The 15,674-nt window shown below is 39.7% G+C and overlaps 1 protein-coding gene across 1 annotated transcript in view; it reads right to left on the bottom strand.

The window, feature by feature from the left end:
- Nucleotides 1–15,674, bottom strand: part of GABRR3 (gamma-aminobutyric acid type A receptor subunit rho3) — a gene marked incomplete at its 5' end in the record, with an annotated part of 32,271 nt that overhangs the window by 9,121 nt on the left and 7,476 nt on the right. The window contains 7 exon segments of the mRNA XM_079921443.1: nucleotides 1,287–1,401; nucleotides 3,011–3,062; nucleotides 3,375–3,403; nucleotides 3,407–3,519; nucleotides 7,440–7,580; nucleotides 8,603–8,685; nucleotides 12,093–12,316. Of these exon segments, the coding sequence (XP_079777569.1) occupies nucleotides 1,287–1,401; nucleotides 3,011–3,062; nucleotides 3,375–3,403; nucleotides 3,407–3,519; nucleotides 7,440–7,580; nucleotides 8,603–8,685; nucleotides 12,093–12,316 (757 nt within the window).

Raw genomic sequence — 15,674 nt, 5'->3', positions numbered from 1 at the left:
CTCTATGGCCAGAAAGTAACAACCATTATTCCACAAAGGTGGTGCCAGAGCCCGTGGCACAGAAGTTCTAGTTACTTCTATAATGGTAAAATGAATAGCTCCTAAGTATTTACTTTTCCAGGTATACGGGATATCCTCTGTTAGACATTTTGCTTTATGAATGACTACATGCCTGAAAGTTTTAGTTGCCTTTCTCTGCCATGTTTATTTCCTGATAAATGACCCCATTACTTCATACATTGTACATGAATGGCATACCCCAGCAGAGGGGTCAAAACAGGAACGATGGAGACAAGGAAAGAAGGAGGGAGGTAGAAAGGAGAGGAGAACCCTCCATGAGGGTTAAAACATCCTTGAACAGCTTGTAATAGCCTCACACCAGATCGAATAGAAACATAGAATGGTATTTTAACCCATTACACATTCCAAGTTATGACAGCTATTGTCTCTTATGAGAAGTGCCTAATCACAATTGATACTTTTGTGCTGTTCAGCTTCCACTGTTCTTTATCTGAAACGTGACAAATGTGGAAGGGTCTTAACCAGCAAATGATTCATCCTCAATCAGCAAATGAACCCAAATGTGGAAGAGTCTTAATGAATCATCATTGTTTTCAGTTAGTAGCTAAAATACAGTTATTGAAAACATGGTGGGCTAAATACTGGTAGTTTAACAACTATGTATTGAGCACAAAATATGTGCAGGACACTGTGCCAGTCACGTAGGGACAGAAAAGAGGATAATAATGATCCTTTTCCTTAAGAAACTCATATTCTAATAGAGGAGACAAGATGAGCTACCAACCCATCCCATAGCTGAACATGAAATAGAGGAAGCAGGGGTCTCAGGAGAGATACAAAGTGCTATGTGGTCCAAAGATGGGAGAGACCATATCTGCCTGGAACCATCAGTAAAGGCTTCTGGCTGTATAGAAATGGCTGAATTTGACAGAGAAAGACAGGTAGGGAGGGCATTCCAGGCAGAGTGAGAGCCAGAACAAATGTATAGAGGTGAGATACGCAGATAGGCATGAGGGTCTGTTTGAGAACATTGAACATTCAAATTGGTTGAAGCTTATTAGGGCTAGTATGTTGAGGCAGGAGTATGATTGAAAATTTAGCAAATAAAAATACAGAACACTCAGTTATATTTCAGATGAACAATGAGCAGTGTTTTAGTATCAGTATGTCCCATACAATATTTGGGATATACTTAAACGAAAACATTATTTGGTGCTTATCTAAAACACAGATTTAACCAAGTGTCCTGTATTTTATCTGGCAACCCTCAAGGGACACCTTGGATTCCAAGTTGAGTGTATTTACTCCAATGGCATTTGAGATGATAGTATTGTGATCACATTTGCGTTTTAGAGATATCACTCTGGTCATAGGGTTGAACTGGGGCAAGAAGAGAAGGAGGTGAAATAAGCTATTACAAGGCCTCTGCAAGCCCAAACTACATCTTTGTACAAATTAGTAAGAGGTGCCCCTTCCTATGGAGGACGTCACCCCAAACCATGTCCCATGGAACTTGGGCTGGATTTCTGCTCCCTACTCCTCACTGGGTGCACTGAAAAATTAGGAGTTTGGGATTCACAGATACACGCTACTATATATAAAATAGATAAACAGCAAGGACTTACTATATAGAACAGGTTACTATACATAATATCTTGCAATAACCTGTAATGGGAAGGAATCTGAATCACTTTGCTGTACACCTGAAACTAACACAACATTGTAAATCAACTATACATCAATACAAAAAAGTTTTTTTTAAACAGAGGGCAAAAACAAAAAACAAAAAACAAAAAAACAACAGAGGGCAAAGTATCTTTGAAAGAACTTGAAGGTGGTAGGAAGGAAAAGCCTGAGAGGATAGCGGTGTTCTAGGAATACTACAGTTCTATTAAAAAGGAGAGGGACACTTCTTATTTGTATATTATTTTACATAAATCTGCATAGCAATTTCCTAACCCTGAGGAATCGGATGTAGACACAAGAAGCACAGAATTTCAGGGGCGACTTAAATGGATTTCAGTGTTCTCCATTCACCCACCCTGCCCTGGAACCAGCGTTTACTGCTGTCATTTTCAAAGTATAAGAGTTGAGCAGTCAACTTCAGGGATCCTATTGAAAATCATATCCATAAACCTTTAGAGACTGAATACCCTTCTCATTCTGTCTCGAGGGCTGGAAATAGGCCTTTAGTCTCCTCTTTTGGGTCTACACTGCCCTACTGAGGTCAGGGCCAGGCTGCTCTGATGTGAAGGAACAGCTACAATAATTTAATTACTCATTCAGATAGTATGTTTCCTCTTGAAGACATTCAAGCCTCAAATGCTTGTAGATTGAAGCTTTTAATAGGGGAAAGAGGTGAACAAATTATTAATATTAATGACGATTTATGTCTTTCAAATGATCTTTTGAAGTATGCATATAATTTGTGAACATTAACTTAGAAATCACCCTTTCTGGAATGAATTGCGTGATAATTACAATAATTATGAACCACTTATGACAATCTTCTCTCTAGTTAGAGCATTACAGGTGAAAGAACAAAATCAACCAAAATGATAGAGTTCTGCCCCAAACCAGCTAAGAAGGCAGGTGGGATTGACTCTTGGGTTCCCACTAAGTAACATGTTATCTAAGTGCTTAGCTTGGCAACTCCACTTTGTAAGGACTCAATAACTGCTGAGTCTGAAATCATTCCCATAAATCTGTATGTGTGACAGTGGCATATAACATATGTAGATAGAGGAGATAATATACCTGTTAATGAGGCTGGAAATGTTTCTCCACCTGAAATCTCTTGCCCACTAATGTGTCACCATACCTAAAATTCCACTGCAGCTGATTCTGATTTTAGCGTTTAGATTACGCCCTAATTTCTAACTAGTGCTCATGTTTCCAAATTCAAACATCCCCTTCTCCAAGAAGTAATTTATTAAGGTACCAGTAGTATAGTGTGAATTGGTTTGAATTGAAATCTTCTGTGATGTACGGGTTTGTCAGGGGAAGTGAAATGAACTTGGGCAAGGGATAGGGAGGTTTTCCTGAAAGGGAGAAGAGAGACATTTATAAAGTGAGGCTGTTTATGCTTCATAATTTCACCCTCTCTCCTTACTATCATCCAGCTTTGGTCAGCTGGTGCAGCCTTCATACCTAATGTCTGGATTCCCGAGGAAAGAGTCCAACTACAATTTGCCCTTGAGGCTGTCAAGCCAAATACTGTAACCTGAGCCCACATCAGTAACTATCCCTACTAAACCATCAGTCTCTTTCCCTCTCCACTTACCACCCTTTTTATTTACCTTCCTCGACATTTCTCCCGTATTAACATTTCACAAAGGTGTGGAAAGACTTACCCTCTTGCATGAACAGCTCTCTGGTCAATCTAAAATGAAACCCAGGAAAGCATTACCATCAACACAGCCGGGAGACAGGTTTGCAGCACGAAGAAGAAAATATGCCTCCTTAGCACAAAGTTGATGAAAAGCCTGTTGTACCAACCTGTGAGAAAAAGCCAAAGTTTTCATCAGAACAGGCTTCTTCACGGAAACCCCACACTTAGTGAAACAACCTGCTTCTTTAGACTCCAAGCTCTTAGGGAACATGGAACTTAACACACTCACCCTTGTTTACCCAGCATTGGCATAGGACCTGGGCCTGGCACTCCATCCAATGTTTGTTGAACTAACTGAACTGCAGTCTGTTTAATTATCTGACTCAAAGATCCTCTTTTAAATTTCATACCTGCTGTTCAGGGATGAATGGTAATTACATTTTATGGGATGGCCTTTAAAGACCTTTCTCCAAAATATACTGTGTTTGCAGTGTTTCTGCAGGTGAGAAAGTCTTCAGTACATGGCTAATGACTGATGCAATAGCCAATACACTATTTATTAGCTATAACAAATGAAATGAAATATTTTATGTGAAGGAAAAGATTCACAGTAGCTACTAGGTCACTGGATTCCAAGTTAGGATCCAGACAGCTAGGGATTCAAAGAAGAGCTAGGGGGAGGGAGTATCCGTAAACTATTTTTTATTATTTCAAAGTTTCATGGGTACCATTAATTTATCTATGATAAGTCTGCCAAAAAGTAGCCAAATGATGTTCTTTTGCTTGTTGTTGGAATTATATAAACTCACGTTGGTAATATTGATTAATTTGTGCTGATCAAAAGTACAAATTGTAGTCACATCCACACACATTTTGTTCAGGTTTCCCTTTTCACATTGGCTGCAAGGAAGTTTAAAGCCATATTTTTGGACCATCTATAGGACTTCTCTGAGTGCCATTCTCTAATAACCACATATATTCTATAACATAACTTACCCTTATTTTACATTTTTCTTTCTCACACATTTCTGATTCATATCATGCTTTATTTCACAATAGCTGTGATGTCAATCTTATTAAACCTTTTCTAAAATAAGGCAGTGAATAATGAAATGATAAAAATGAAAGTACACCTTTTATAAATAAGTGGTAAGATTAATTTTTCTATGATAAATGCAGTTTACTTTGAGACAAAATTATTCAAATCACAGAGACTATAGGTCAAAATAATAAATAAAACTAAATCATAGATGTTGCAAAGTTGGAGAACTCTTCTACTTCCTCAGTAGTAATTTCTTAGGTGACTCAAGATGGCAAACCTATTTAGACAGATTAGGTAAATATTTAGGCACTTAGTCTAAGATATACTCCTAGTCAATCCACACCGAATTGGCAGACTGCATGCCTAATATTCTACTCTTTTTTTTTTTTTTTTTTTTTTTTTGCGGTAGGCGGGCCTCTCACTGTTGTGGCCTCTCCCGTTGCGGACCACAGACTCCGGACGCGCAGGCTCAGCGGCCATGGCTCATGGGTCCAGCCGCTCCGCGGCACATGGGATCTTCGCGGACCGGGGCACGAATCCGTGTCCCCTGCATCGGCAGGCAGACTCTCAACCACTGCGCCACCAGGGAAGCCCAATATTCTACTCTTAATTAACTGCTGGTTACCCTTCTCTTTCCTACTTGTTCTGAGTTTCTCTCACCATCAGTTGATACGTTTCAGGAACACCAAACAATTTCATTACCAAGGCTAATAAAAGATACACTACATAGTGCATTCTAAAGTCAAAATATACATTTTTTAAGCTACTCATTGTCTTGTATTACCCATGTCACAGTCCACTTCATTATGGTTTGCAATTGAGAATTTTGATTATGGTTGCAGAGTGAAATAATAGCATCTCTGACGTTATAACTTCATATAATTATTGTGAGATTAAAAGAGATAAGGAAAAGCTGTGAAAGTACTTCATAAAGAAAGACATTAGTGCATATGGTTTTAAGTCTTGAAATATATTTAGGTAACGAGGTCCTTTCTTTACTCATAATTTTCTGAATTTTTTTTTTTTTTTGCAACCCAGCAGGAGAAATGTTGCTCTGTCTTGCTGTTCTTCTGGGATGGGGAGACTAGGGATGGTTTTGTTGTTGAAGCTGTAGCCAGGAAGAGCTCCCTTTACCAACCAGGAAAGGTAGTGCTGCTTTGAAAAGTTGTGGAGCCCTCACTTTGGGTAGTGCAATAAATAGAGTGTGAGTCCATTTTTCATATTTGACTTCTGATAACTTTCTAGCCCCACTGCCCCTTCTGTTCCACACCTGGGCAAGCTAGGAGGAAAGCCAGATGTTACCTCTTTGGCACTGGTGGGAAGATCAAACCATGCAAACACTGCACCATTTAAGGGAATCCTCACCCTAGCCCCACTTTCTAACCACCATAGAACCCCAAGTCAGGCACCCTTTTCTGTTCTCTCAGACATTTTCAGACCTTCTCAGGAGCCTGCCCTGCTCTCTCTAGAAAACCTCATTATGTGAGTAATAAATCTCTTTATACCCTTTTGGCATGTGTGTGGCATCACAGTGACGTACTGATTGATCGATTGATTCAGCTGCTATTTATTGAGCACCTATCATGCGCCAGGCACATTCGAGGTGAACAAGAGAATGGGGAAGAGATGGTGAACAAGGCAGACAGATCCCTGCACTCTTTCTAGTCAGGCACTCAGACAATAAGGCAGTCAAACAGAGATGTATTTCAGGACATGGTTAGTGATGTGAAGACAAGTACACATGGGAAATGGTGAGGAGGGAAGTCTATTCTAGATAGGATGGCTAGGAAAGCATTCTTTTTTTTTTTTCTTTGCGGTACGCGGGGCTCTCACTGTTGTGGCCTCTCCTGTTGCGGAGCACAGGCTCCAGACACGCAGGCCCAGCGGCCATGGCTCATGGGCCCAGCCGCTTCGCGGCATGTGGGATCTTCCCGGACCGGGGCATGAACCCGCGTCCCCTGCATCGGCAGGCGGACTCTCAACAACTGCGCCACCAGGGAAGCCCTAGGAAAGCATTCTTTGAGGAGATGATATTTGAACAAAGCTCTGAGCAAAATGAGGAAGCTGGTCATCAAAAGATCAGGGGAAAACATTCCAGGCAGAGAGAGAAAAGGCCAAAGCAGAAACCCTGCAGATGGAATAAGATGGGTGTGTTTGAAGACACACAAGAAGTAGGGAGAGGGGGCAGGGGTAGTTGTTGAGGTCAGAGCCTTAGGCAGAGAAAGATCATGTGGGCCCTTGCAGGCCATGGTGAGAAGCTTAAATTCTGCTGTAAGTTTGGTGGAAAAACACCAGAGGGCTTTGAACAGAGAAGAATTGTGCTGTTTATGTTTTCAAAAGAACACTCTGTCTGCCGTATTAAGAGTAGACTGCAGGGGCCGAGAGGAAGCAAGGCATCTAGTTAGAGGTGGTTATATGACGAAGACAGAAATCTGCACAGACGGTCCCTGACTTAAGACGATTTGACTTACAATTTTTTGACTTTATGATGGTATGAAAGCCATACACATTCAGTAGAAACTGTACTTCCAATTTTGAATTTTGATCTTTTTCCCGGGCTGGCCATATGCTCTCTGTGTGATGCTGGGCAGCCGCAGCGAACCAGCCCCCAGTCAGCCCCAGATCACGAGGGCAAACAACCGATACACTTACAACGATTCTGCACCCAGACAACCATTCTGTTTTTCACTTTCAATACAGTATGCAATTAAATTACAGAAGATATTCAACACTTTATTATAAAATAGGATTTGAGTTAGATGAATAAGTGTTCTGAGCACATTAAAGGTAAGCTAGGCTACTTATGATATTTGAGAGGTTAGGTATATTAAATGCACTTCAACTTATGATGGATTTATTGGGAGGTAACCCCATCGTAAGTTGAGGAACACCTGTATTGGAAAGGTAGAGGTGGCTGCCTATAAAAGAAGGATGATGTTATTGGCCAAATGGGATGCTTGTTTGGACTTGGGTCTTTCCACTCATACTTTGCCGACAGTAGATGCTCAATAAATGCTGATGAATTGTCCACATAAAATACGGTACCTGTGCTGCTATAGAAAGCAAATCCACTGGATGCACCAAATTCCTCGATGAAGAACTGAGAAAGCGAAATATGCTCGTCAGTATTCAGGGACTTGTGTCCATGTTTCCAGTACAGCATTAGATCCTCCTCATTGTAGGCATCTAAGACAAGAAAATAACATTCTTTTTATTGGAGTAAGCTCTTGTAAGTTCCATGAGGTCTATGACCATGTTTTATACAGTTCTGTATCCCTGGGGTCTGGTCCAATGTCATGGCTCTGAAATATACGTTTGCCAATAGACTGATAATATCCACATCTTCAAAAAGAAAAATAAAACCTCCAAAAATTAGACCCCGATTACTGGCATAGTGTGGCAGCTTTTTCTGTGCCCACGTGACGCATTAAAACTCTCCTAATAGCTGTTTCCATGTCTGTGTGTACTGTGATGTCACAGCACCGCCTTTCCCTCACAGGTCTGATGCCAAGTCTTTAGGTCCCTTTAGTTTTGTAGCTCTATTGGATGAAATTCCAGAGTGAGCTGGGCTTGTACAGAATTTTCTTCTATAATCAAATACTATTAAGAGAGTTTCTAATGGATTTGGGGAGGAGCATCTATGTAGGAGACATCCATTGAGATTCCCAGCATTTTACCCACATTATGGAAAACTGCAGTCAGCTTTTAAGATATCATGTCAAAAATAGCTGGTGGGTCAAAGTAATTGACAGGGAGCTGGCTCAGATGCCCTCTGACAGGGCTTTGATTAGGAGGTTTAAGTCTAGAGCTGGGTTTTTCCAGGGAAACAAAGCATACTTAATGGAAGACTGGGATTTATACGGGAACATAAATGGCGGAGCTTTCTAAATCTGCCAGTCTCTGTTAATAGCATTAGCAAGAATACAACTTTTTAGGGGGCTATTCCTTTAAAATCATTGTGGAAACTGCAGAATATGTAGTTATCAAAGCATTTTTTTCCTTGAATCTTCTATCTTCTCATTTGAGAGACAATTTGCCATCATGATTCTTACTAAAAAACCAACCAACCAACCAACCAACCAACCAGCTGTTTTGGACAGATATATTTATCAAGATGTTTACATGCTTGTTAAGAGTATGCTTACTTATATGCAAGTATGTGATGGTGTGTTCAGACCACACATACTCCATAGGGAAGTAAGACTTACAGCTTTCCCGTTCAAGGGAACAATTTTGAGTGTCAAGTGGAAACCTGCTGAAATCCATAAAGCACATTGCTGTAACAGTTATTCTATAGCAAGAATGAGAAAAAGAAAACTGCAGATCATTTAACCACATGGTCAAATAAGCAATGCAGCATTGAAGCTCTCTGACACTTTTGAGTGCCTTTCAAGACTAATGCAAAACAGGTGTTACCATCTTCTTTCCAAGTAACCCATAAGGAAGCAAACCCAGGAAGGTAGGTGATTTGCGTAAGACACAGTTAAGGAGTGAATTCCTGCCCTAATAATTGCTTCTGATCTCACCATTTCCTGCTCAGCTTCCTCTATATTTTCTGGGTGTTTTCAGAAAAACACACTTCAAAGTGAGAAGACTTTTAAATAGATTTAAATACTTTCTGCTTTCTGGAAGATGCAAACTTAAATAGTTTCCAGTAATAAAGAGCTGGAATGGTGGTAATAAAAACCTATGAGTAAAGGTTTCTTTCACAAAGCAAGTTTACCTGAGGAAATTATCTTTCCAGGAGTGAGGGGAAAGCCTGGAGCATTTTCAGTTATAGATCTACGTGCTATTAAGCATGTAATTCAGGTGCTATCAAGTGAAAGGCTTGCATACTGATGAGGACTGCTTTTTCAAATTTTATGTCCTTTTAGCTTTTCCTGGCTTCAGGCAGAGGCTGTTGAACTTTGGTACCCGCAATAGCAGATCGGAGGTTCCTTAAAAGGCCCCTGAGCAAGTCTGCAAAAAACAAAGGCAACAGCTGGTCCTACCGATGGTGTATCCAAGTTAATCAGAGGAGTAGAACCATTTTATCTGCCGGGGGTTGAATTCTACTGTCAATAGTCATGCAGCCAAATGCCAAGCCAGGGAGATGTCTGGATAACTTTGTGTCACAAAACATATTCATTTTGGCATCTTCCTTGTACTTTAAAGCTGGAAAGGACTTCTGAAATCTTTGAGTCTACTTCCTTCAGAGTACATATGAATAAATTAAAAACCAAGGAGATTAGGCAGGCACTATTAAAGAAAAAACTATGCATGATACTTGTTAAAGAATGGTAGGCAGACTCTATTTAGGAGGGCTACTATAATTTTTTTTTAATGGGTAACAAAGATTGGGCTCAACTCCAAATATAATGAGTGGGAATTTATAGTGAAGGAAGAGGGAGTGGGGTGGAGGTGCGGAGGTCAGTGGATGAACAATTACCAAGAGGAAACATCAGGGCTTGGGCGATTCTGGCTAAATGGACCTAACAGGATTCTTGCTGAAGGGGGGCCAGGGTGATCAGATATCAGCTGGGGGTTAGGGGGTGGATGAGGAACCTCATCAGATATGGAGGGTGATCAGATATTGATAATAGGGGAGCAGGGCCTAGGTGAGAAGACAGTTCAGAGGAGACTGAGTAGAATTTGGTCAAAGAGAGAATCTTTGTCAGTAGACGGTGTCAGAACCAAGCCTGAAACCAGGTGACTGGCTGGGCTTCAGCTGTCTCTGCTGTCAGCTGAAATAGCTGTGCAGACAACAGTTTTGAGTCCTTCTCCAAGACCAAGCTCAGGTTCAATGTTTCACTAGAAGGATTCACAGAACTCATCAAAGCTGTTATACTAACAGTTAATGGTTCATTGCAATGAAAGGATACCAGTTAAAATCAGCAATGAAATAAGATGCATAGGGTAGGTTCCAGGAGAGACCAGGAGCAAGTTTCCAGCTGTCCTGTTCTAGTGAAGGTATATGGACAGTGCTTACTTCTCCTAGCAATGATGTGTGACAACATGCACGGACAATTGCCAACCAGGGAAGCTACATAAGCTTTGGAGTCCAAAGTATATATTAACTGAAGGTTGGTCACATAGTTATGGCTGACCTTAGTATTAGCTCCTCCAGAGATCAAGTTGATACCGTGCGGCTCAAGGCCTCCGGGTAAACAAAGACATACTTATCAGGCAGGATATTCCAAGGGCTTGTAGGTTATTTCCCAGGAACCAGGCAAGAGCTAAATCTTTCTTTGGAATGTGCAGGGTAAGGATAATCCCCCGAGTTAATTCTCCAGTGGATATCGCCTCGTCAAAATAATTAATTTAAATCAGTTGATTCCTTGGCCAGATGCTGCCAATCGGCTTCTGATTCCTAGGAACGCTTGATTCCAGTACTTATTAGAGTCCTATGTTACTTCTGATTTAAAAGTCCTATGGAAAGTAGTATTTTCCTTTAATTTCATTTTTTTTAAAAAAAAAGCATATGAAACATCTGGTAATAGCACCTTTGTACTAAAGTGAGCAAGGTGTTTTTAATGAACAAAAAGAATCTGTATTGGTTTCCTATTTCCATTGTAACAAATTACCATAAACTTGGTGGCTTAAAACGACAGAAATGTATTCTCTCACAGTTCTGGAGGCCAGAAGTCTGAAGTTAGTATCACTGGACTGAAATCAAGGTGTTAGAAAGGCCCTGCTCCCTCCAGAGGCTCTAGGGGGGAAATTCATTCCTTGCTTCTCACAGCTCCTGGTAGCTGCCAGCATTCTGGGGCTAGTGGTTGCATCACTCCAATCTCTGTCTTCATGGTCACACTGCTTTCTATTCTTCCATGTATGTCAAATCCTTCCTCTGCCTTTCTCTTACAAGGATACAGATGATTGCATTTAGGACCCATCCAGATAATCCAGAATAATTCCCCTATCTCAAGACCCTTTATTTAATCACATCTGCATAGATCTTTTTTTTTTTTCCTTATAAAATAACCTTCACGGGTTCTGGGGATTAGGGCATGGATAACTTTTGGGAAGCTAATTTTTTTGGTTTTTTTCAGTTTACTACTGAATCCTTCTGGGATTTCTAAGACATAAAAAAAATGAATTGCTTGGATTTACCAAACATTTTTAGGATTACCTATGGTAAGCCACTCAGTAAGCACAGGACTCAGGCTTAAAAACATATGGTATATTAAAGATGGAGGGATATTATAGCATAGTGTCAGTACAAATGTTTTAAATTAAAAATTTTTTTTCATTTTCAAAATTTTTTAAATGAAGAAACTAGGGGTAACTTGGATGATGACTATATATTCCTGTGAAAAATGAAGGAGATAGTTAACAAAATTATTTAGTTGATCCAAGATTCCAAGACTGCTTGTTGGGGTGCAGGGTGGGGTGGAGTTGGTGAGGAGGAAAAGTAGTTTTGTATACTTATAAAATTGTGGGCCAGATTCTTAAGGATTTCCATAATTCAGCTCCACTCTGTCCAACCTTATTTCCTATCATTCTCCAATACATGCCCAGAGTGGGTACAGTTAGACTAGGAAACCATTCTTTAAAACCTGGAAGTTAGAACCAGGAAAAATCACATCTTCTGCTTGTGTCCCAAGCTCCAGCATTACTAAATACAGCAATATTGGGAGTTTAGCCTGAAGTGAGGCCCATCAGCTTTGGTGTAGATGGTGTGGTATAAGGAAGCCAAAGGCAGTAGACAGCCCTCCTTACCTGACACTGAAGAGGACATTTCCATCAGGGTGTACACACAGCATGATGTTCTCCGCAGTTGTATCATGGATGAAGGATCTCTTCGAATGGACAGAAAAGATATCAGGCACCCAAATCTTTTTGATTAATCTGTGATCAAAAGTCATGCTTTTGTTGGTTTTGCTGGAAAAGGCAAGTCTTTCATCTTTCCAGTAATGCCTGAGATAAAAAGTCATTGTAAAGTCCTAGGTAGAGAGAAGCAGAGACAAGTCAAGGTCAGTAGGAAAATGGTTCAGGGTGACCAATCAATACTATTAGTCTCGACTGGTTTCCATGGGTGTTAGTGACCTGTCCGTGCATAGCTTATATTTTCAGGTAGATTTAGAATGAAGCTACTGAGCTTCGGTCACAGAGCCTCTCCCTCACCTGGACTCTGGTGAATGTTGAGAGTTTCTGAAAACCATCAAGTATTCAAGTTGGTGAAGGGAAACAGGTTATAACTGGGAAGCATTTCTACCTAAGCACTCTGGTAAATCACCTAAAGAGATCTCAGAAGAAAGGAACCTGAAACTCCATGGTCTGGTATTTTATTTTGATTTTTTTCTCATTATAAATAAATATTCACTTTTGTGATTGATTTTGTATCCATACATTTATATTGTTTTTGTTTTAAAGAAGCCCTCCCCAAGTTGAAAAAACTACAGTCCCACAAAAACCTGGACACAGCCTTTATTGGAGCTGTTAGTGGAAAGCATGTTTTCAGAGGTTCTGAAAAAGCGACAATGATCTCCCTCTTCTTGAGAGACAGAAAGAATGCCAGGAGATGGTGGTGCTGGAATTTTAGTGTGCAAAAGAATCACCTGTGAATTCGTTAAAATGGCACATTCCCCAGAAGCTAGTTCCCAGAGATTCTGATCCAGTATGGCTCAGGTATTTGAATTGTTAATGTGTATTCCAGTTGTAAGGAGGTAAGGATGAGGGGGAAAAGCTATATTAACATTATGTTAGCAGAAAAAAAAAAAAATGGTTAGTCAATAATTTGAGTTTTATTTGGCTCTCAGATACGACATTAAATATTTTGTTTGAACAGAAGTTCTCCTATCTTCGTCCAAGTCACTGGGTGTGGGCGACAACGTGTTTCACATTTCCCAAATGCTTACTTCACACTATCATTTATTGCCCAACAACACTCTTATTTTTCTTGAAATAACACGTATAATAGAACTTTGACATTTATTACACAGGCAAAGAACAAATCTCAGTAAACCACAAATAAGTCATCAAGCAATGATGAGCTCATTTGTTTTTCTTAGGATCAGAATAGAGGTACATTGTATTATTGCTCTGCGTTAATCTGGGAGCATCAGCCCTGTGTAATTTTGGATTACAGTGAGGGTGAATAAATAGAATGGTTCATTCATTACTGTAACACTACTCCACAGGGAATCCTGTGGGTTACTGCATGGATTGCTTTAATGAGCATATATTTGGTTTTAGATGCTCAGTCTGATCAGAAGGGCACTGGGCAAATACTGAGCCTATGAAGTCAAATGGCAGACATTGGTATATACATGTCAGTGGTACATCAGCGTCACCACTAGTTGGCACTATCATGAGAAGCGGGCTGAACAGCCTGTTTTGAGGAGAGCAGGACAAAACTAAAAGGGATCGAAAGTGAATTCAGGGTGGGACAGGGGAGCATGGGAAAATGATAAATGAGAAGCAAAAGAAGCCAACACTGGAGGTCACTGATGATTTTTTCAAATTAGGCATGGAGAATGCAGACCAGTTTTTGCTGATACTGAGTACTAAGGCTGAACTTATTCAGGAGAAAAGGATGAGGTCCAGTTTTGGGGGCTGTGGGGTAGACACAACGAGATTTTTAGATGCAGACTGGATCATTCAGGTATCACTTAGAGATTACGCCAGGAGAGGCGAAATGAGAGCCTGCTTCTGGAGCACAACAGGCTCAAGAAAATGTCACTAAAAGCCACTTTTGGTAAGGGAAAAGCCAACGCTTTCTAATCAAGGCATTTTTGAATAGTGGGTACTAGTGGTGCTATTCCCTCTGGGAGTAGGGTGCTTAAAATGAAGGAAGTTTCATTTAAGGTTTGATATTGAACTGAAATAAATATTAAATTAGATAATGACAAGGACTAGAAGGACATTAACTGAAGACTGAAACCAGACGTTGGGCCATAGAAGAGCTTGTTTAGACTTTTCTGGAATTTTTATGTGTCCTGTAATTTTCATTTAGTTAGCATTTGGATGGCAATGACTAGTTGAAGGAATCACTATAAATAAAAATATTAATTAAGTTTACATATGAAAAGATTATTTGCTCTTTCAATTTTAAGTGATTTATATTTTCTAGGTCCTGCTTCCTTAAGAGATCCCTACTTTATTCTTTCTCTTTCATTCTCTTCTTTTTTAAAAAAAATTATCTTTGTGGTAATTGCATACTAAAAATAATATGTAGAATCTAAATTTCAATACTTAATTCTATGAAAAACACTATATATAAGCCACAGTTCATATATCAAAAATACTTTTATTCCAAAAAATATCTCAAAGCAACTTTTGAAAATTTCACAAGAACACACATGTAAAAGATTCCAGAAAAGGGAATAAAATGCAAGGATTAACATACATGAAATGACCAGATTAGATAAACAACAAACTAAATCTTTCCAGATGGAAAACAGAGCTTGAAACTAATTCATATCTTCTCTATTCATGGAGGGGGTATTCCCTGGTTTTATTTTTATCACCCTCTAGCCCCCTGCAAAAACCAAGCTTCCATATTCAAAGTAGAAAATGAAAGACAACAAGCGTTTGGCTAAGAGTTGCAACTTCAGATGTCTCCCTGGATCAGGACCTGGCAGGAAACACCAATGAACGAAGCAGGATGAACCTAAGAGGAAAGCCAGGCATGGGTTCCAGGGCAAACTGGAGGGCACAGGCCCTATCTAACGGCATTCACAAACTGTCTAAAACTTGGGGGGAGGTAGGAACAAATTCAAAACTGAAACCACAACCAAAACCAAAACATGTTCAAAGCTGCATCCTACCAGTGAGTACCTGTTAGGGCCCTTGTCATTAATAGTTGCACCTAGTGCAATGTTGATAGGAAACAAAAGAAAGACAACTACAGGAGATGATGGAAAAGACAACACAACTGAAGAGAACAAAATTAGATGGAAAGAGTGATTCAAATATAAGAATATACATCACTTAGGTAAGAACAAGGAAATGGACATTGAAAATTTGAAACTATAACGCACTTTTTATTTGGCATAGAAAAATATACTAAAATGGGCTACACAAAGCTCTGAGACATTAACAAATTAACAGAATAGTAGTAGGTAAAAAGGAATTACATCAATAATGTATATGTTTGTGCAAGTAAATATTATTCTTAAAGTACCTGAAAAAAGCTTAAAATTACTTAAATGAAACACAATTCTGGTAATTATGTAGACTCGGTAGTTCTAAAGTGGGAGTAGAGAAAATGAAACGGAAAAATTATGGTAGGGGATATTAAAACATAAATATAGCTAAAATGGTAAAACTGGGTTAGGGGGAATGGGGAAGAGGAAACAA

This window comes from Stenella coeruleoalba (genome assembly GCF_951394435.1).
Source record: "Stenella coeruleoalba genome assembly, chromosome: 5".
Classification (NCBI taxonomy): Eukaryota; Metazoa; Chordata; class Mammalia; order Artiodactyla; family Delphinidae; genus Stenella; species Stenella coeruleoalba.
This window is presented reverse-complemented; position numbering and strand designations above follow the sequence as displayed.